This window comes from Pollachius pollachius (assembly GCF_949987615.1).
Source record: "Pollachius pollachius genome assembly, chromosome: 3".
Classification (NCBI taxonomy): domain Eukaryota; kingdom Metazoa; phylum Chordata; class Actinopteri; order Gadiformes; family Gadidae; genus Pollachius; species Pollachius pollachius.
The window spans coordinates 20,214,229-20,236,515 of record NC_136936.1 but is presented as its reverse complement, the minus strand read 5'-3'; the positions used below and the strand labels follow the sequence as shown (position 1 = coordinate 20,236,515).

The 22,287-nt window shown below is 38.8% G+C and overlaps 1 protein-coding gene across 4 annotated transcripts in view; it reads left to right on the top strand.

Moving 5' to 3' along the window:
- The window catches only part of nf1a (neurofibromin 1a), a 67,050-nt gene that overhangs the window by 22,398 nt on the left and 22,365 nt on the right, over positions 1 to 22,287 (top strand). Inside the window, exons 10-35 of one of the 4 annotated variants that reach the window (XM_079733122.1) lie at positions 657 to 785; positions 992 to 1,066; positions 1,300 to 1,431; positions 2,199 to 2,336; positions 2,427 to 2,540; positions 2,825 to 2,904; positions 3,025 to 3,148; positions 3,614 to 3,860; positions 4,902 to 4,975; positions 5,080 to 5,163; positions 6,225 to 6,611; positions 7,767 to 7,906; positions 9,108 to 9,230; positions 9,694 to 9,777; positions 9,900 to 10,016; positions 10,588 to 10,769; positions 11,394 to 11,605; positions 12,217 to 12,378; positions 12,588 to 12,685; positions 13,286 to 13,421; positions 14,791 to 14,853; positions 17,793 to 17,951; positions 18,047 to 18,144; positions 18,682 to 18,828; positions 19,529 to 19,675; positions 19,792 to 19,902. In XM_079733122.1, the coding sequence (XP_079589248.1) occupies positions 657 to 785; positions 992 to 1,066; positions 1,300 to 1,431; positions 2,199 to 2,336; positions 2,427 to 2,540; positions 2,825 to 2,904; positions 3,025 to 3,148; positions 3,614 to 3,860; positions 4,902 to 4,975; positions 5,080 to 5,163; positions 6,225 to 6,611; positions 7,767 to 7,906; positions 9,108 to 9,230; positions 9,694 to 9,777; positions 9,900 to 10,016; positions 10,588 to 10,769; positions 11,394 to 11,605; positions 12,217 to 12,378; positions 12,588 to 12,685; positions 13,286 to 13,421; positions 14,791 to 14,853; positions 17,793 to 17,951; positions 18,047 to 18,144; positions 18,682 to 18,828; positions 19,529 to 19,675; positions 19,792 to 19,902 (3,563 nt within the window). Of the gene's footprint in view, positions 1 to 656; positions 786 to 991; positions 1,067 to 1,299; positions 1,432 to 2,198; positions 2,337 to 2,426; positions 2,541 to 2,824; positions 2,905 to 3,024; positions 3,149 to 3,613; positions 3,861 to 4,901; positions 4,976 to 5,079; positions 5,164 to 6,221; positions 6,612 to 7,766; positions 7,907 to 9,107; positions 9,231 to 9,693; positions 9,778 to 9,899; positions 10,017 to 10,587; positions 10,770 to 11,393; positions 11,606 to 12,216; positions 12,379 to 12,587; positions 12,686 to 13,285; positions 13,422 to 14,790; positions 14,854 to 17,792; positions 17,952 to 18,046; positions 18,145 to 18,681; positions 18,829 to 19,528; positions 19,676 to 19,791; positions 19,903 to 22,287 lie in introns of all 4 variants that reach the window. The other 3 variants (XM_079733121.1, XM_079733124.1, XM_079733123.1) reach the window with 3 other exon arrangements.

The following is a 22,287-nucleotide window of genomic DNA, read 5'->3' as shown; positions in this document are numbered from 1 at the left end:
GTCATGTTTTAGTCTGCTGTCCTTTCTTTAATAGGTCCATGGTCTAGGCTATATTCTTGCCTTTCGCCTTTGTAAAGCCGTTGTAGGCCTATTGCTTTGGGGCCGATACTGCGCCCATTCCTTGATTCGTTCTGCCGCAGCACTCCAAACAATTAATTTCGTTCCAATGTTCGTCCAACCCACTCCAATAGTGGTCCTGCATTGATTTTAAGTCCAACTCTAACAAATAAATGGTCCAGTTTTAAGTTTCATAGAATATTTATACATTCCCAGGGCATGTTAAATGAGTGCATGCCCCACTACTCGTAACACTTGTAAAATATAAAAGGAAAAGGAGTCACCTGATCGGACCAGTTAGGCCAATCAGCAATTTTTCAATTTTGTGTAGGATAATCCTGCAGATGTTTCTATTGTTGATAGTCTGTGATTGGCCCTTTAAGTGGTTCCTCTAACTCTAACTTAACTTAACTGATTGGAAGAGACGATAGTAGCTGCCAAAGAAAACATCTGGAGTTTTAGGCAGTGAGTGGTAGAAGTCCAATTTAAAAATAAATAAATAAATAATAATAATCTAAATGCCATGAAAAGCTGGTCAATGTTGACAAAATATTTCATTGTCTCACTCAACACGTATTTTTTCCCATACCTTTTACTAGGCGTTGCTGTTTAACCCTGCCAAGCCTTTCTGGCGTGGTACTGGCAGCCAGAATACAGATTTGGACCTCATGATGGATTGCTTTGTGTCCTGCTTCCGCATTAACCCACACAACAACCAGCACTTTAAGGTAGACTTCTGTAGTTCAACACAAAGTGAATACTCAGGCATCCTTTAATCCACTGTGCCTTTTTTATGGTTCCATATATTCTGTATCTTTGTGGGTATACAGGTGTTAGTTTCATAACCAACAAGGTTTTAACTATCACAAAGATCCCATCATTTATTAGCCAGAGCATGGCTGTTTAGACTAATTGTTGCTTCTTTTTCTGAAAGGTCTGTTTGGCCACCTCCTCTCCCACGACCTTCCATTTTGTCCTGGTCAACTCCTTGCACAGAATAATAACAAATGTAAGTCCTTGCACAGACTACAAATCGAATCATCTTCAGGCCGGAAAAACATCCTTATGTTATTGATTAGATTGTAATGCCTTTAGGTCTATTTTTTCCATTTATCTTTTTATTTTTTCTATGATGTATACAGAAAATAAGAAATTACCATCAAATTGAATAATTTGTTTGATATTCCTCACTTTTTGTTATTAATTATTTTCATCCGTTTCTCTGCTCTTTCGTGTTCCCAGTCACATCTTGACTGGTGGCCAAAGATTGATACGGTGTATTCCTATTCTGGAGAACTGCGCTTCATGTTCTCCGACACCCTGAACCGGGTCATGCAAGGCCTGAACGCACACCCTCCACTGCGCATGACGACGGTGAGTGGTCCATTTTATTTAGTGTGTGGAATATATATACTATATATTGAAAACCTCTCCCTACTAATAATTTGACGTTTTTGCCACTTATGGTAGTATATCGCTACCAGAGTTGCTGTGGTGCATTGAAATGTGGCACTATAAAAAGAAAAACTTTTTATAAACGTGATAACTTCATTTCAACTAGACCTTTGCAATAATGTGCATCGATGTAATGAGACCCTCAATATAACGCAGTGCTTGCTTTGACTCAAAGGTTGCATCCGAATACTCATACTTGACTTCTATATATTATAGGCATTTTGTAGTACGTCACAAATAAAGCACGTCCGAATGCTTAGTACACGTTGTGTAGTAGGCAAAAAGTTTCAGAATGCGTACTACCGCCACAGTATACAACGGTAGGTCACTACGCTATCCCACAATTCAGCCGGAGTCTGATAACCGAAGAAGAAGAAAGCTGCGGTGAAAAAAAAAAAAAAATTCTAATTTTGCCGGCATCTGATGTGCGGCGCACAGAGGGGAAATACGTAATCTCCAAACATCTGGTGGTGTTCGGAGGCGTTCTACACATAGCTGTAGAAGGTACTACATTAACGGTCAAGTAGTAGACACTGAACAGAAATAGTATATACTTAGTATTCGGATGCACCCAAAATTTTAGTCAGTCATTTAGGGACCCCAATGGCCCTGAATTTGACAAGAGGCATAGGTGTTTTATTTTTTCCGCATGTATAAATAGGCCGTTTTCACTCTTTCATCAATAGAGTCAGACCTTTAAAGAGAAGATGACGACCAGCCTTAAATTCAAAGAAAAAGCCACTGAAATGGACACACGCAGTTACAAGTGCCTCCTGCTAGCTTTGGTGAAGCTCATCCATGCTGACCCTAAGCTCATGCTGCATGTAAGTCCGGTGCATCACCATCCCACCTACATTATTGTGATATGTTGACATTAGGGACCCATGCTCAACCAAGGTTTTTTTGTGCTGCAGAACCCAGTGAAACAAGCGCAAGAAACCCAGAGCAGCACAGCTGAGCTGATTAAAGGGCTGGTGCAACTAGTTCCTATAACAAACACCACACAGCTCTCTCAAGAGGCAATGGAGGTGAGTAACTGTGAAGATGTTAGAATTGAATATTAGGAAGAATACTGTCCTAAATACAATACATTCATCAAATTAGTCTTTTGTTTAAGTTATAAGCCGCATCATCAGAAAGCTTTTCTTGCCAACAGAACAACATCAAACCTAAATCTGTTACATTAAATGGCATGAAATGTTTTCGTTTTTTATTGCAATCCTCTTAATAAATATTGTTATGAATGCAATATTTATTGTACCTCTATACCTCATCTCTGGTACCTGCTCTGGATCCTTCCATCCCTCTCCAGGCTCTGCTGGTCTTGCACCAACCAGAGACCATTGAACTGTGGAACCCTGACACTCCCATGGACACTTTCTGGGACATCAGGTATTGGTTTCATCTTTGAACCTCCTTTAGTGGTTAATTATCAAACCACTCACAATTCCACATTGGTCATGTGTGTTGGGTATCTATAATTTTTTGTGACCCCCTCAACCTCTCCCCCAGTTCCCAGGTTCTTTTCCTCATTTGTCGGAAACTAATTGGCCCACAAATGATCAATGGACCAGAGGTGCTCAAGTGGTTGAGGGAGATCCTTATCTGCAGGAACAAGTTTCTTCTCAAGAACAAGGTAGAGTACAATTTTGACCCACCTATTTAACGTCTCACAGAACAAGCAGGCTGGGTTTTTGCAGGTCTAGTTTACATACCAGTGAGTTCAGCGGCTCGGTAGGCACTCGATAACCAAATACAGCCCTTTTATAAATTTGTAAAGCACATAACAAAACCGTGTTCAACTACATATTTTTTATTATTTCTGTTGCAGTCTAATAACCCTTGCATTCATAACTATTTTCCACAATGGGAGGGAGGATGTGCTTTTTTTTTTTTTTTTTTACAAGTTGCAAGAAAGTCAGTCATTTGTTCAATCATTGACCAATTTATTGTGCCATGCAACAACTATTTGAAAATAAGCAGGTCCACAGCGACCATGTGACTTTCACATTTTGGACACTTTACAATGTTGTAATTGCAAACACTGGAACGAGTTATTTGTGAATAATTCATTATCAATTAATACTGAACCTTGTTGCAGGAGTGTGCCACCCTTGGAAGTGGCCTCCCGATCTGCCGACAGGCCCAGACAAAGCTGGAGGTGTGTTTGTACATGTTCCTGTGGAGCCCAGACGCCGAGGCTGTGCTTGTAGCCATGTCGTGTTTCCGTCACCTTTGTGAGGAGGCTGATATCCGCAGTGCTGCTGACGAGGTCCCTGTACAGACAATACTGCCCAATTACTCCACGTTCAGCGAGCTGGCCTCAGTCAGCAACATGATGGGCACAGGCAAGTGGGACATTGAGGCTACTCTAAACTATCATCCATAAACATCTTAAATCTTCCTAATGTAAAATCCAGTACAACCTTTAAAGAGAAGATGAAAACCAGGTGGAAATAGAAGGCATGAAACCACTATCTTTAGGTTCAAACTATAACAATTTAGCTTTTTTTTTTAAACATTTATTACCTATTTTTTTTCTCTACGGCATTCAACACATTTCCTACAGGAAATATACTAGTTTATTAAATGCAATTTTCTTTCTAAGAAATTTATAATAAATCCTGGAAATTCTTATAACGTATTCGATATTGTTATTCTGAATGTTGAAGCTAGTTTATCTATGATGTGGAGACGAAGGATGCTTGAAAAAAAAAGAAGAAAGATGTATATCTTTTTCATGTTGAAAACAATTGTAAAACCTCAAAAATGTATAAAGAAAGGCAGGAAGGATGGATTGAACTGTGCGGCTGTCTTTCAGCCAAAACAGCCAACTGTACAGATTTGAATAACCATCCCTCAAAGACACAGCCTTTTTTGAGGACTCACACTTGATATGATATAATGATATATATATGATATAATTACGCAGCCTTGTCAAACAGGAAACTAGAATTGGCCACTCGTATCACACCATGTGTGCAGGCATTTAAGAGAAGAGATGACAATATCAGCTTCCACATTGAACAGTATGAACTCAATAAACCTCCAAGACCTTAACCCATTTGTACTGGCTGCTGCGTGGCGCAACATTGTATCTAGTAGATACAATGTTGCGCCGCGCAGCAGCGGTACAAATGGGTTAAACATTAAACAGATTGGTGTGACTTGATAATCAAGTAAAGTAACGCTAAGTAATACATTTAACTTAATGGTCCCATCCCTTACATGCTTGATATTTCAGCTAGTGCTAAGACTTTGCGATGCTTTGACAGTCGAAGAACAACATATATGCATGGATAAACCAAACAAGCAGTGCCGGCTAAGGACATTGATTTACTAGCTTACTTGGGCATTGATTAACTTACTTACCACTTGTTTCTTGGCAGGTCGTTCCACCTTGCAAAAAAGGGTAATGGCCTTACTGAGAAGAATAGAGCACCCCACTCCAGGAAACATTGAGGTAATATTTGATACAATGATTCACTTTTAAAAACTGAAGATATCTTATATGTATTTGGAGACCAGTCATTCACTTTACAGCTTTTGTTTTTTTTGTACAACTAGGCATGGGAAGACACATATGGAAAATGGGACCAGGCAACAAAGCATATCCTTAATTTTCCCAAAAACAAGGCAGATGATGGGCAGGTAAAGATATATCTTTTTCCCTCTTTGTGCCAGATTAGCTCATGTTTTTGTGGGTGATCATGGGCATTTTGTAATTCTTCACTTAATGCATATGGATATGTTTATATTTTTCTCTTCTGCAATGGTGTTCTTTGGTCTTTGCTATGATTATTTTCACAATATAGTCCCTTAGTTACCTGGTACATGTGTGCCAAGGATGAAGTTTTTACCAACTCTGGACTGAATCAGTTTGTGTGTGGGTCAAGTTGTGGTCATTGCATAAAATCCAAATTGTTGGACCAAATCGGTTGCTCGATGAAAGTTGTTCATCATGACGAATCGTGCATGTATACAAAGTTTCATGCATATTGTACTTTCCTAGTGGATATGGCAGCCTGTATACGTTTTTAAATCAAATTGCTTATTAGCATTGTGGAAGTTTCTTAAAAAGACATGGGGATTTTGGCTGGGTAGGTGTTTTTTGCGGAATAATACAATTACAATAGTTTGCCTTGTACACTGTACGTGACCCCCTAATAATAATAATAATGATAATATAATAATAATAATGATAATAATAATAATAATAATAATAATAATAATAATAATAATAATAATAATAATAATAATAATAATAATAATAATACTTTTATTAAGGAATACAATTGGGTTCCTACGGATTTCATAGAACCCTAATAAAGCCTAAAAATGACAATGGTGAAAGGAATACTATGGGAAATAAATTATTTTTCATAGTCATATAGAAGTACTGTACATTTTTTATTCAGCTCATGACTGGATTCAAACAAGGGAGCATTTGACCGAGCTAGCCAAAATCAATGGCCTCAGCTTTGATGGACATGTTCCATCATTGAAGCCAGGGTAAAATACTCCATTCCAGCTTCTCCATAGTGAGGATGTTTACCGTTTCTTTGTGTTTTAGAGCTACATTTTGATCTATTGCAGGCAGTGTTGAATGGGAAGAGTCAATTTTTTTATCTGAGCATCCTGTGTGTTGTCTGTAGTTTGAAGTATATTGGGACCTTTACAATGACCACTTCTTGCATTTTTCCTCACAGCAGGAGTGGATAAATATGACGGGCTTCCTGTGTGCTCTGGGAGGCGTGTGTCTCCAGCAGCGCAGCACTCCTGGTCCGGTCACGTACAGCCCGCCCATGGGTCCCATGTGCGAGCGAAAGCACTCCATGATCTCCATGGGAACCTGTGATGTCTCTACTCCTGTGCCTGCCTCGGTCACCTGCGCCTCCTCTGCATCCAACGAGACGCCGCTGAGCCGGTTTCTGGACCGGCTCCTCGCCTTGCTGGTGTGTGGCCATGATCGTGTGGGTCTCCACGTGCGCACCAACGTCAAGGACCTGTTGGGGCTGGAGCTGAGTCCAGCACTCTACCCCATGCTGTTCAACAAGCTGAGGAATAGTATTGGCAAGTTCTTTGACACACAGGGGCCGGTGAGTGACACAAATTAACTTCTATCCCGCTTTCCAAGCTTTGCCCATACCATGTAAATTAAAGTCTATCCGTAGTATTATTATCCCGTGGCCCTTTTTAGACTAATCAATTTACAAGTATACTATCCTTCACAGATCTGTGATCACAGATCACAGATAGATAGGTTTTATGTGCATTATAATAACTGAATAAAATGGGAAATTTGATATTAATGTTTAATATTAAACATGGGAAAGAGAACATAAATATGAAGAATTAACTAATGCTTCACGAGCAGAAGTACTATGTTTGATCAAACAAGCTCAACATATTAAATGACGTTGACAACGGCGATCCTTAAATATTTTTAGTGTGTAAGTTGATTGTACGTAACCACACAATGAGCATAGAACCGTTGAATGGTGCAGCAGGTATAGCTCTTGTCAGAGTTAAAGTTAGAATTATATTGGATATTCATGCTCCATAATAAAGCAATCTTAAGCAGAGAGCTAATTGTACAATCCTGATTGATCTAGCTGTGTTCACTAAAATGCTGAAACAATGGCATTCAATCTGGGGATAAAGAGGTCAGTTCCCAGCAAGTTTACACTGTGAGACCAACCGAGACTTCCACGGCAGACTTTACCTTTCATCTCATGCTTTAGATCACTTTATTATGGAGCGTGAATATTGATTGAATATCTTAATACCTTCAAAATTGACCCAGTTTCTTCTCAAATGTAATGATTGTATTATTGCACCTTAACTTGCAGTTCACTTTGTATAATGCGAGAGGACTATTCCTTCGTACAGGGTTACCGCATTATCAGTGACTAAAATATGAGGCAAATCTATGTATAGAAATTGGTTCTGTCGACTCCCAGGTGGAGCTCTTCCTTTACTAAGATCCTGTTCCTTATTTCCCCTTTTTTTGACACTATTTGGAAAATGCTAATCATTCCAAATTCATATTTTATCTTGCAACTGTTGCCTATTATCGATTTTGCCTCCCAGTTTCCTTTGATAATGGTGATAGTTATACTCTGTGATGTCATCAGAATACTGTGTATTTATTATGTAAGAAGTATTACTAGGGATTTTTTACTTTTCACAGTTTAGATTTCCTACGAAGCGTTATTTGGGAAATAAATGTCTGTCATTCTTTGATTTTCCAGGTACCGATAAATGATACCAACACCCAATTTGTGGAACAGACCATCGCCATAATGAAGAATTTGCTTGACAACCACACAGAGGGCAGCTCTGAACACCTGGGCCAGGCCAGCATTGAGACCATGATGCTCAATCTAGTTAGGTAAGTGGGTAATGAAGACGTATTAACACGCATGTACTGTATATTTTACATTGCTAACCAATAACCAGGGTTATTCCAGGACTTGCGAATCTGAAGCAGTTCTCAAACACAAAACCACATTTATTTCTTAACTCTTTAGACGCTAGCCAATGCTATATTGAAGAATGTCCTTTCTAAAATACAATACAAATTCAGACACCGTCTTTGTAAGTAAATTATGGAATTATAATAGTGTCTTCAATTCAAAATGGCATGTTGAATTGTATAAAAACATAGCTAAATACCAATCCTTGAATTTTTCTGCTTTACAATTTGATGCTTGAATATTTCTGTGGTTAAATTTGGTTGTTATAATGCCAAATCCACATTATTCAGCAGGCATTATTCAATATTCTTCCTGATAGTGAACGTTAAGATTGAATTTCAACCAAAAAAATGATGGAGGGATGAGGAAAGAGACGAGGAAAAGGTAGAGAGAAGAGGGTCCATGGTGAATGCATGAGTGAGAAGTCAGTTTAGGGGAGAGCTGATGAGGCAGATGAGGCGAGAGAAGAGGGCGACGAGGAGAAAGGGTTGTCACGGATATAGACGGTATGGGTGGAAGATGGAGGTTTGAGAGAGGGCGAGAGCGCCACGTAGGAAGAGGTGGACAGAGCGGGAAGAGGGGCTACATGTCGGTGGTAGAGCGCTTCTGGTGAACATTAAGTCGAGTTGGTTGCCAGCTTTGTGACTGGGGCTAGAAGGAGAGAGTGACAGTGATAGTAGAAATAACATAAGAGATTTGGCTCTCTAAGTTTTGAAGAATTTAAGCTCAGCGAGTATTTTATAAGACCCAACGCCATTTTGGACCGATGAGTACTGCAGACTACGAGCTCGCACTTCTGTTGAAGGATTGTGCCTAGAAAAATATAAAATGGTAATCTGGTGTCTGTTAAGTTTGATTGTATTAACTATTAAACAAACAAATTCATAATAGTCTTCCCTGTTCAGGAGTCAAATATGCTTGTGATCTACATTAAATATTAACATGACTAACTGTTTTCAGAACAGTTCGCTTCTTCCACCCACCGTTGTGTTTCTACTCCTGCTCTTCTGACCGAACTAACCTATTTGTTGATTTTGATAATTTTTGTTTAAGGCTGTTTTCATCTGCAGATTGCTCTAAAGAAATCGTATCCTCTTCTCAATCTCCTTCGTCTAGGTATGTGCGCATTCTTGGTAATGTGGTCCATGCCATCCAGATCAAGACCAAGCTCTGCCAGCTGGTGGAGGTGATGATGGAGAGACGGGATGACCTCTCCTTCTGCCAAGAGATGAAATTCAGGTCTGTACAAATGACTGGGAGGGGGGGGTTACATATTACATTTTTATTGTGCAGGTTTTGTGCACCAATAGTAACTATTCTGTAAAAGTAGCACTATTTATCAATGCACAAACCTGCTATGTCACACTATGAGGAACTGAGTTGTGGCTTTCATTGCAAAACAAAAGCCCAGTTTCATTTTTTTTAGCAAATTGTGGTTAGCTGCATCATTGTTTTGGTCAACAATCAGATGGACTGAGATTAAGGTTCCTGACATGTGAATCTGAGGTTATATGACATCAAATGGCAATCTATGAATCAAATTTTTTTAACTCATTAAGTGGCAATGTTGCCATTATTTTCTGGCCTACATCACTCAATGCTGTAATTGATTGTGTCAAGTTATCATGTTAAAATAGTCTTCTTATTCTCTATTTCAAAAAATAACGATGATAAGATCTTGTCTTCCATAATGTTTTTTTAGGAACAAGATGGTTGAGTACCTGACGGACTGGGTGATGGGAACATCTAATCAAGCAGCTGATGATGATATTAAGTGCTTAACAAGGTGCAAGTCTTTGGGTTGTGCATTTTGTCTCATTATCTCTGTGTTTTGCATGCAAGTATTATGGCCGATGCCAAACACAGTTTTGATTTCATGCCTCATGGTGCTTGTCTGTTGTGGTGCAGGGACTTGGACCAGGCTAGCATGGAGGCAGTTGTGTCTCTACTTGCAGGCCTACCTCTGCAGCCAGAAGAGGGAGACGGAGTAGAGCTAATGGAGGCCAAATCACAGCTCTTTCTCAAGTAAGATGTTTATTTTCTTCTGGCACAATTGCTTTATATTTCAGATGTGACCGCTATTATTTGAGCGTAATTTTTTACAAACGACTGTTCCTCACTAATTTCTTACCAATTTCTGATCAATCAGAAATATCTTCCCTGATTTGTTCAGGGAATACATCTTGCTGGTCAATTTCTCAAAAAAGCTAATAACAATCCTACAAGGGACATTCCTCTCTGTTGTTTAATCCATTGATTTGGATTTAAGGTACTTGGAAAGTACCTTAAAGACAATACAGAATCATACTGTTCAAGCAACAGGCCCAACTAGACCCTGTATAGAATCATACAGATCAAGCAACAGACCCAACTAGACCCTGCTGAAAGTTCTCTGAAAGTGGGCAGGGCCTGGAAACAGGCAACAAACTTACACTGTAGTACCATTTGACTAAACTATTTTTGTTAATTTTTTAAATATTATGTATTTTTTCTTTTTTATCGTAAGTCATTTTCGTTATTTGAAGGAGAAGCGAAATATAGCCAAATAACATAAATCATCTACTTTTCTTCTTGTCTTCTTGTTCATGTTGGCCAGGTACTTCACTCTCTTCATGAACCTGCTGAATGACTGCAGTGAGGTAGAAGATGAAGGGCAGTCAGTAGGTGGGAGGAAGAGGGGGATGTCCCGTCGCCTGGCGTCTCTTCGTCACTGCACTGTGCTGGCTATGTCCAACCTCCTCAATGCCAATGTGGATAGCGGACTAATGCATTCGATAGGTTAGTGACCTTCCTGTTGGCATCAAGTCATTTTGTCTGTTGTGATTCTTCCCCGGGGTTCAACAAGAGCAGTGAGACCTCTGTTTTGTTGCTTTGTTCTGTTATCCCCCCCTGGTACACAGCCGATAGTATATGCTCACTTCTTCCAATTTTCCAGATGCCAAAGCAGTAGCTCCACAATTCCATTGAATATACCTTGCCCGATAATGCAAACATGAATCTATCTAGGTGTATATATGTGTGTAAAAAGCCTATTTTTGAAAGTTGAATTCCCTAAACGAGAATTATTTTTTATAAGCAGTTACTACAGCACTAGTATAGCAAAGAAAAGCAGTTGGTTTCTGAAGGACCTTGGGCAAGTAGCCCGAACATGAAAACACAACAGATTTTAAGAACTCTGGGATACCGGAAATTGAGATGATGTGAGATTCAGGTGTTTTGGATTTAGTCTGATTGCACATTTGTACAATATGAGAGGTTCTGATAGTGTTTAAATCTACACGGCTTGACTTGCGCAAAAACCTTTTTGCCAAGTGTTTACCGATAGGTAAAAGATGCCGGCTGCTGCTTTTAGCTGTCCAATACTACTTTTATTTCCTTAAAGTCATTTTTATTACTCACCAGGTCTAGGCTACCACAAGGATCTCCAAACACGAGCCACTTTCATGGAAGTATTGACCAAAATCCTACAGCAAGGGACAGAGTTTGACACCTTGGCCGAAACTGTTTTGGCTGACCGCTTCGAGAGGCTTGTGGAGCTGGTCACCATGATGGGTGACCAAGGAGAACTGCCAATCGCCATGGCGCTAGCCAATGTGGTACCTGGATCTCAATGGGTGTGAACTTTGGCCTTCTTTACAATTGTTTCATAAACTGTATCCATATGGAAACTCCTAATTATATTATCATGCAGAAGATGCAAAAAGTAAATTAGGCTGATATAATATAATTTATTTGATATTTGAAATTTTTTCAAATTCCACTTTTTAACACATTTAAATGCAATATTCTAGTATTTAAATATGGTCCTTGTTTTTGTATCCCAGTACTTATTTTTCAGTAGTTATTTTATCCATATTTTATTTTCCAGCTTGCAGGATTCTACATGATTTTGCGTCATTGCTGCATTTTGACACTAGACACAATACTAACAAACACACTAGCACTTCATCAGACAGCAACCCAAAAATGTATGTTCATACATTTTGTATCGAAGTCGACTTATTTCTTTCAAATTCAAAATGTTCCACCAAAACCATTGCAGAAACATTGGAACACTTCTGCTTATACATCTTAATTGTCTTTTGAAATTTAAGAAGGTCTTTCCTATTGTATCAATGGCATGAAGAGGTCAGTGGAAACCAGAATTTAGCCTGACCTAGAATGCTATCCAAATTGTTTTTTCTAATCTGTGTATCTTGCCTATGTCCATGTATTCTGTCCCCAGGATGAACTAGCCCGGGTACTGGTAACACTGTTTGATTCTCGTCACCTGCTCTATCAACTACTTTGGAACATGTTTTCCAAAGAAGTGGAGTTGGCCGACTCAATGCAGACCCTTTTTAGGGGCAACAGCCTGGCCAGCAAAATCATGACCTTCTGCTTTAAGGTGAATATCTTCGTCTGTGCCTCAACACTTCAAAATGCCAGATAATGTCAGAAGACTATGTATGTGGATTTTGTTATGTAGTAAATTCCTTGAATTGGAGGGAATTCAATTTTAAGTTTATTTATAATTTAAATGTTGCTTTGTGATATGTTCACTGGCTGCCTTGATGTACTTTGACCTTAAGGGCAACGTTTATTCCTCTCTTTTAGGTGTATGGGGCCGCCTATCTACAGAAGCTACTTGAACCTTTGTTAAAGGGGGTCCTCACAACCCCAGAACACATCAGTTTTGAGGTTGATCCAACAAGGTAAACCACTTATTTTATTTTATGGTCATTCTTTTCCGGATTGCTTATCCACCGAAACAGTGCTTTGGCACAAAATGTATACCTTGCATATTATTTGTTAAGGTCTTGTTTTAAAAGCCCTGTTTGCTTATCGTGATTTGGTGATGCAAGAATAGGGTACATAATCACCCATAAGGCACAAATCAAGTCCAACAACACGACAAATATGGCAACCTTCCTGTTAGCTTAATTGAATGATGAATTTGAATGATGATCTAAAATACAATTGGCAGGATTGGTTTGATACTTTGGGGGGTTATCTCAAAATCAGATATTTCTACCTATGTATAACCCTGTTCACCAGCTCGTTAATGCAAAAATCGAACCTGAAAATCTTGTGGAATTAACTTGACTCAATAAAAGCATGAAGACATGCTAGAAGTCAGAATGGGAAAGAAGAAAAATAAATATGATCCTTGTGGCTTTGACTCTGTAAATATTGTTGGTCGTTTCCTGGAAACTCCCAGGATATCTCCTGGGATTTTCATTCATAATGAAAAACATCCAGTGACTGAATCCCACAATTCTGACAGTCAATTGTGAATGTTCCTAATTTCTCAGGCTGGACCCAGGGGAGAACCTTGAGGAGAACCAGGGGAACCTGTTGCAGATCACAGAGCGTTTCTTTCAGGCCATTATTGGTTCCTCCAATGAGTTCCCACCACAACTCCGCAGTGTATGTCACTGTCTGTACCAGGTATGTTATCGACTCTGCTCCCACAGTGGCTTCTGCCTGCTCCTCAAATGCTTTTGTCCTCATCTTTGTGTTGACGCAATACATTCCAGGTCATTGCTTCCCCCACATCTATGCAGTGCACGTGCACTGCTAAAATCAAAACATACAGGATTGTAATTTCATGTACTTGAGACGTAAAGTGAAACAATTGATGAGGTTTCTGAAGAACTAGTTTAAGGGTAAGGGTTAGAGGGCACTTTGGTCAGCACACGAAAACAGCAAAGATGTAGTGTGAATGAATGCGTTGGATACCAAGGTAGTTGGACACACACTTCAAATGAGAACCACTACCGTATACAAATTAAAAGGTACAGTCACAGAGGTACATGCAAGGTGTATCAACCAGTATAGCCCAAAATACCTCAGTGACTACTGTCAGAATAATGGGTTTCAACCCCATGGTGCCTCCCTGTTTAAACATGAAGGGGTTGACAAGTCCAAAGAAAAGCTGCACCTGCTGATTTTTTTTTTCTCCTATCGATAGCTAATAGTTGAGTCAGGAATTCCCCGGGCAAGCCAGGTCCAGAAAGCTAACTTTTTCAGCCTGACGGCCTTCCTGACAGCAGGTGACCGCTACTGTCAGGGTCGGGAGCACCTCACACCTATTATTTTGTCAGCGTTTCCAAGCAAAATTAAAAAGTGGACAGAACGGGTATTTGTCGAGGTGGATGGCACCGGTAGAGCTGAGCAGTAACAAGCCAACAGGAGGAGGAACAGCCTTCCTGATCTGAAGCAGTCGCCCCATTTCCGGTGTCCTAGTATTTGTCTGAGCGCTGAAGATATCCAGTAGGACGTTGGAGTTGGTTAGGTTCTCCTTTTCCACCAATCGTTTTTGTTAGCTGTCCCACCTAGCCTTTTTGTTTGTCTCGATCCCTTAACTATTTGCCTCCAAGGAGCATATATCTCCAGATAGCATATCCCTGGAGATCACTAGAGCTTGCAGGTCATTGTGCCAAATCAGGAAGGTAGGAAAGGAACCAGGAAAGTACTGGGTCCTAGATCGGGGCAATTTGATTAAAAATGGTCCACACGAAGAGAAAGTACTATTTTAGTAGGATGTAGGTATGTATGATTACAAATTGTTTTAATTTATTTTCACCATTATTCAGTTTATCATTTTGTGTTCCAGATTTTCAAAACAAATTGTAGACACTTGTACAGTGTTTTAAAGCCCAGTAACACAACACCGTGCATGGACACGTGGCTTGAGCAGTTTCAAGTCCTCCATCCAATTTGAACGTGAATATATGTATGCCTCCAGTTATTCTAGGTTTGTACATTTGTTCAAACTGGTGCTGTAAACGTGATTGTGCTCATCTCTGTTCTGTAGGCTACTTGTCACTCTCTGCTGAATAAAGCAACAGTTAAAGAAAAAAAGGAGAGCAAAAAAGCAGTAAGTTCAGAGAATCTGTTTTTTTTTCCCCCATAGCTACATTCCCCCAAAGCAAAACAAAAAGTTTGCTCTTAGTTCATTTGATCTATTCTATTCATATATACATTATTTTAACATGATTTGGTGTTTCTTTGGAAATGCTTTACTCTTTTGTACTTATCCAAGTTGGCATACTATTCACTTTTAAAACCATATTGTTTCAACTTATTTTCATAAATTAATTAAGTCCTCTTGACTAGTCTCTGATTACACTTTAGTTACCCTATTTCTTTGCACATGTCATCCCAATAAATGATACATGTCTTAATTTGTTTCTAGCTTTATCAATGTAATAACTTCAATTTTATTGGAGACTTCATGGAAACAGATGCCTCAGATATGATAAATCATCAAATTAGACATGATGCATTACATTTATTGGGTTGCATATTGTAGATAAGTGTCTAGTTGCAACAAATATTTAACCTTTAGGAAAGCAATTACTAACACTATTTGAAAAATAATATATATTCAATATGTATTCATTTCATCCGTGTTTTTCTAACTTTCAAAGTGATTTGGAATGCGCTTTTGCGGTGGATAATATTTTAGGAAGCTAGTTCGGAATAATTAAGTGAGGATGTTTGCTACTATGTCCAATGTTTTTACCCTCACTGCTTGAGTGCATGTTCATCTATTTTCTTTAGATTGATTTTAAATAATAAACTACATCTGGCACTAGCTCAGGAGGGCTTCTGCCGGATAAGGGGGATTATGATAAAATGGGTGTGCATTCTTGGAGACGTTCATTTTTGATTATGTTTCTGTTTGATAACTACTTACTGCTAAGTTGGCTATCACTCTTTTGGAGAAAGTTTGAAACCCAAAACAAATCTGCGCGATGCGACCGCATACCTTCATGATAACGGCTTGAGGGAAAACGAATGAATAGAGATTTGTGAAAATATTATATGTTTAAATATTCTGTGTAGAACTGTTAGGTGTTGCATCTCTTCACCTTGATCTACCTGGCCATAAAGGAGTTTTTAACAAAGAGGTGAATAGAGTCGTAACAAGTGATATCAATAACCACATCTCTCCCGGCCATGATAGGGCGAGAGAAAGGAGCTTTGGCAAGAATGAAAGATGACAATCCGTAGCTCATCTCTTTATTATTGCATAATTCCTCAGTCCTTCGATCCACCCTGTCCAACCAGTACGCTGAGTTGATTAACAGAATGTTAAGATGTATTAACTTTCTCAGGGCATCCATTTCCCATCCACATCACATGCTCAGGTTATTCCTCATTACTCACATTTCCGAACAGTGCAGGAACAGGTTTATAATACGATGCAGCTCCCTTTTGACTGATTGCACCTCACCCTGTTCATTCAGAACCAACTTTATAAAGTGCAAAAGCCTTCAATACAAATGGCAGATAGTTCAGCCTTCACCACTCATCTGCAAAATAATAGAAGGATTGGCTTTGTTTGATCCTATAAATAACTGTAAATATTAATAAATTTGCGTTGTGGTTTGGGTCAAATTGAAGTCATTTCATAACGGAACAACACTTGTATATCCATTGTATTTGTTGTAGACGCCCTTCAAAGGGATCTTATGACTTATAAATATTCTGTAAATGATATCAAATCAGTGTATGAGTCTCCAAATGATTCATTATAACATGTTGCTAAAATGTACAGTTTTCAGTTTCTGATTTGAGTTTTTCCCCCATATCCTAAACGCATGAATATTAAAAGGTAATGGCATTAACGATCTAACTTGCAACCGAAGTCACAAAACTCATAGATTTGGCACTGTTGAGAAATTCAAAATCTAAGGTAGTGTACATCTTATCTTGGTTCTTAAACTCAAACATTTTTTATCTTGAACTGTCATGCTAGCCTATCTTTGTGTTCTGTCCATCCAGGATTTTTGTCATTGCCTTGACCAAAATAATTAATTTTCTGGCAGCTCTCTTAAATTAGGTGAAATATGCGATGCTGAGTTTTTTGTAATGAAATTGTGAGAATTTTTGAAAATTGCGATTTGTTATGAAATTTATATATTTGTTAAAATGTGTTTATTGGGAGCCACATGCCAGCTTGTTCACAACCATTAAGTTAGTTTGTTTAGTGACGTTTTGTGTGGATGATTGATCAAACTCAAGGGGAACTGCAATGATTTGCCACTTCATTCAGAGATGTTGCGCTATTGGACAAATATCCGATAGCAAGCTTGTGCGATTTTGCAGAGATTTGTTGAAGTTGTAAGAATTGCAAAAGTGAACCTGAATAATACTATTGGATAGTATTTATTCAAAGCCAATGTCATTACCTAAATGTACATATTGCCAAAAAGTACATGTCAAACAACCACAATGATATTTGCTTGGCAAATTTTCTTACACTTTAGTAATTGTCTTCTTCTGAATGTGTCAAAGTGTTTTGAAAAAGTGCTCATCTTGGAAGGTGGCCATGATGATGAAATGAAATTCTGATGCACTTTGGTGATCATAGTCATTGTACTGCATGGCTTCATTCTGCATGGTTGTACTTTTTCTGTCTCATTGTTTACTAGTCATTGACTCAATCATACTCCCTATATTACTTTTTTAGTTCAACATTTTCACAGAAGACTCATTCATTAGCTTGGTGTTTATGGAATACCATGTTTTGCAAACCTATCCCCCTTTTTGTTCGTTTTTTTATTTTAATGTATTCATTTAAATGTTTACACAATCATTTCATCATAATGCGCTTTTCATACATTTCCGTCTCAATCCATGGTGTCCCCTTTTCATTACATTTGATCCTGATTAACTTTTTCTTTATTGCTTTGTTTCTTGTTTCCTCTTTTGGCTGATAACGTTTTCCCTTTTGGTCCATTGCGTTCTTGTTGTTTTTACCCTGCTGTCCTCAACCCTAACCCTGTGTTTCCTTCTGTTCTCCTCAAGGTGGTGAGCCAAAGATTCCCCCAGAACAGCATTGGTGCAGTAGGCAGTGCTATGTTTCTGCGGTTTGTGAACCCAGCTATCGTGTCCCCTTACGAGGCAGGGATTTTGGATAAAAAGCCCCTACCTAGGATAGAAAGGGGTCTTAAACTCATGTCCAAGGTATGTCATATTGTGACTATTATCTTGGTGGAAGAATGACATTGATGTTTTTGTTGTTGCATTGACTGAAACCAACGACTGTTTTCTGTCTTCAGATCCTACAGAGTATTGCCAACCACGTCTTTTTCACTAAGGAGGAGCACATGAGACCATTCAACGACTTTGTAAAAAGAAACTTCGATGCAGCCAGGCTGTAAGCTCACTAGAAAGAACAACTTGTTCTTCTTCTTGTACTCTTAATTGGTTAATATATTGGGTTATTGTACCATAAGCATATATATAACTTGGTATTTATAAAACTAACAGATACCCATGCTGTTGTGGGCTTTAAATGTAAAAAAGACACACAAGATGAAGTTAAATTCTAAAATTACAAAATATTTTTTTAGTTGAATAATGCTTTCATCGTGTAGTGATTTCAGATGTCCCAAACAGGACGCTGCCATTAAATGTTTGACGTTTCTCATAATTTCTTTATTAAAACAGCAAGATGGAAATCACCATGCATACAATAATGTTACTCTTACTCTTTCATGGGAGTACGATTGCCACGGTTGCTTGACTTGTCATGCTTGACCTGAACGGATCTGAATGACCACATTTTGGCTGTGTCCTGCAGGAGAAACCCAATAAATGCCATAGTCACGTGATTGAGCCTATGGTTCATCGATGAAAGCCCTCAAGTTTGACGTATTATCAGTTGTTGTAATTATCTTATGCTGTTTTGCAGATTTTTCCTGGACATAGCATCTGACTCACCTCCCAGTGACTCTGTAAACCACAGTCTCTCCTTCATCAGTGATGGCAATGTGCTAGCCCTTCATAGGCTACTGTGGAACAACCAGGAGAGGATTGGACAGTATCTCTCCAGCAACAGGTCAGTGATGATGCAGATATTGAGAGATACACGAGATGTTAACTGAAAAATTAACCAATTTACAAGCATAATGGTGGCACTATACATGTTGGGAACCAAACGAAGGCCAAGAAATCATTCTTTCCAGACACACAAAGCATACATTGCTGCATGCAGACAATCCTCTCCAGAGCCCAACATTGTGTCATTACCTCATTATTTAATCAAAAACTGACATATCATAGCTGCAATTATTATTTAATTAGTTATTTTACACATTATTTCACACATAATTAGTCAACATTTACTTCACTGTTTTGCAATGGTGACTAATGATTTGACAAAAACATTATTATCAACGTCTTTGATTATATAGCTGGGTAAGCAACCCAATATTCTGCAAATTACGATACATTTTTATTTCTATTTGGGTGAATGAATAGTTTTCTTTAGGGCATTTGATGTGTCCCCCAAATAGACATCAAAAGAAGACAATCGCAATAATGAAATTCGTATAGCAATGTTGTGTTTTTCCATGTTTACAAAGATGCATTGTATATGCCCCATTCAAAACTTGCATTAAGAGTGCCTATATTAATGCATAACATAATAATAATAAAACAAATCCATTCCTAGATAAACACCCTCTCCAGGCTCCTGTGACACTTTTGAACCATGCTTCTAATCAATATATCAAATCCATCTGCTCTTTGTTGCATAGGGACCACAAGGCAGTGGGGAGACGACCGTTTGACAAGATGGCCACCCTCCTGGCCTACCTTGGGCCTCCGGAGCACAAGCCTGTGGCTGACACACACTGGTCCAGTCTCAACCTCACCAGCTCAAAATTTGAAGAATTCATGACCAGGTGCGATTGATGCCGCCAAATTGGTCTTATTCAAATGTTCTCATTTTTTATGCTTTGGTCTACTTTGATTTGATTTGAACAGATTTTAATATGTTGTTTTTACAATATCTTCCTAGGCATCAAGTCCATGAAAAAGAGGAGTTTAAAGCGCTGAAAACCCTCAACATATTTTACCAAGCAGGAACCTCCAAAATGGGAAACCCAGTTTTCTACTACGTTGCTCGCAGGTAAGGGCTTTAATACACATTGCATCTTTAAAGAAATTGACCAAATCATTGCGACAGGCATGCTTGTGGGCCCTAATACTAGACTGTGGCAGCTGGTGAGGAATTGTTGCTGATTAACTTTGATAAAACATCTTGAACATGTTTTAACGACGACAGAACTACTCACTACTTCCTACTGAAACTATTGGTACTTCCAAAAAAGAGCATTTAATTATCTGTTGTATTTTTAATACCCGACTTATAACCATCAGTTGGGTTGCACATTTATCTGCCTATGAAAGATGAGCCTCCCATCAATTATGCATCCTTTGATTACTCTTAATGTTTCAAGCAACTCCCAATCCAAATTGAGATAGTTGTTTCTCAGCCTTGCAGGCCATTTGCTCTTATCATTGCAAAATATAGATTTGCCTATGCCTACTCTGTTCAATATGTACATAGAGACAATTGGCATATGGCCATAATGCAAGTGCTTGAACATCTTGTATGCTGTGTGACTGAGCGAATGTGCCTGAAGCACCCACGTGACCAATATAGTGAACCCACATGCTATTTCTAGCCCATTCACTCTTGCTTGCAGGGCTACAAATAAAAGGAAGCTTACAAATTGCTGTTCATCACAGCACCACAAATTTAAATCAAGTAGGTATTCCAGGGAGCTATTTATGCTGGGTACACCCTACAAGATAATTTGTTTTGTGCCTGATTAACCCCTCCCTGATATAGATATAACTATCATCTATATCAGTGTTTCCCCTAAGATTGAATTGTAGAAAATTCACAATGTAATTACATTTGTACACAACTTGCTGTCTATCTTAAATATCAGATGTCTCGAGATGAAGATGAATACTTTAAACTTAAATTCAAATGTAATACTTAATCTATGTAAAACAAAGCCTAAGTAGTGGCACAGTTGGCATCCTGCCTGAGCATCTAATCTTTCGAGGGCTGAAAAGGGAAACTCCCATTTGGGGGACATTGATGCTCAAGAGCATACAACTGGCCAGGTGTTCCCCCTGTTACCGGTTTCTCAGGTCTTCACCTGTAGATACAAAAATAATATGGAGATACAATCTCTCCACTAGGCCTGGGTCTTCCCCGAGGCCTCCTCCCTGCAACTGGTGAGGACGCTAGAGGGCATCCTTACCGGATGCCCGAACCACATAGAATGACTCCTAATTTATTCTTTTGACAATTACAACAAAATGGTTCAAAGGGTGTTTAGAAACACCCTCATAATGAAAACTATGTTCATGGCAAGTGTTGTAATCCCGAAAGTTAGTCTGTTGCCCGGGCGCTTGGAGTTTCCCACGTCCTTGTTTTTGGTGTGTGGGTGAACTCTTGTGTTTATGTCAGGCCTCTGGCTCCCTTTTAGATCATACATCTTTTGGCAATACATTACACTCTCATAGAGTGCAGATTTTGCCTGGTAACTAAAAGTTCTCCCAACAGACTGTAGTAAAGGCGTGCCATCATGTTCTATGTATTCTTGGCAGAATATGCACCATATAGTAATGGGCAAATTAATAGTTTCCAAGTTGTGTGGCATGTTTGAAGGAAAAGTCCAGAAACTGTTATGGCTTATGTTGAGAAAACGACTCAGCAGTATGTTTTTAATAAAGACAACACCAAACTACTACGCTAAATTGGCCATCCATATGTTGTAAGCTGCCAAAATAACAGGAAACAGTTAATTTCAGAACATTTAATATTCTCATTCAACACATTCAAAATTGTTATGTGCTGGAGTTACTGATCTATTGAAGGAGACATTTGAGGAGCGGTTGTTTTGCTGTAGACTGGAAGGTATCTCGGTGAGACCCCGCGAGGAGCAGTCGAACACTCTGTGTCCTCGGCTACAAAAGCTCATGGTGGGACAGATTGACAGGGCCCAGTCTCCCAGTCCAGAAACGACCTTTAGAATCAGGCAGGGGTGAGGTGAGGGGTTTGTAGGAGGCATGGCTCTGTTGGATTAGATGGTAGAAAATGTGTTTTATTTGAATATAGGCTTGTAAACTGAATACATTTACAGTATATTTATTAGATTTTCAGTACAAAAAGAATCAAGTAATGATAGTAATATCTTAACTATGTTAATAAATTAAATTGAGTTGACTCATTTTGTTGTGCCCTGTATTGGTCTAAATTTACTTTGGTCTAAAACCTTAGAAAGGTTTTAGACCAAAGTAAATTGTCGTTTACAAAAAAAAGTAAATGTGCCGTTTACAGTAGGCACATTTGTTATGACAAACTCCATTTGTCAGGCAGACTCTGAATCTCAGAAAGACTGCAGTAAGATTCAACAAGTTATTTTAGGAGAACACATGTTTCCCTATGCGAAGGTGGGCACTTTCGAAGTATCATTTCATCTTAAACCTCCTG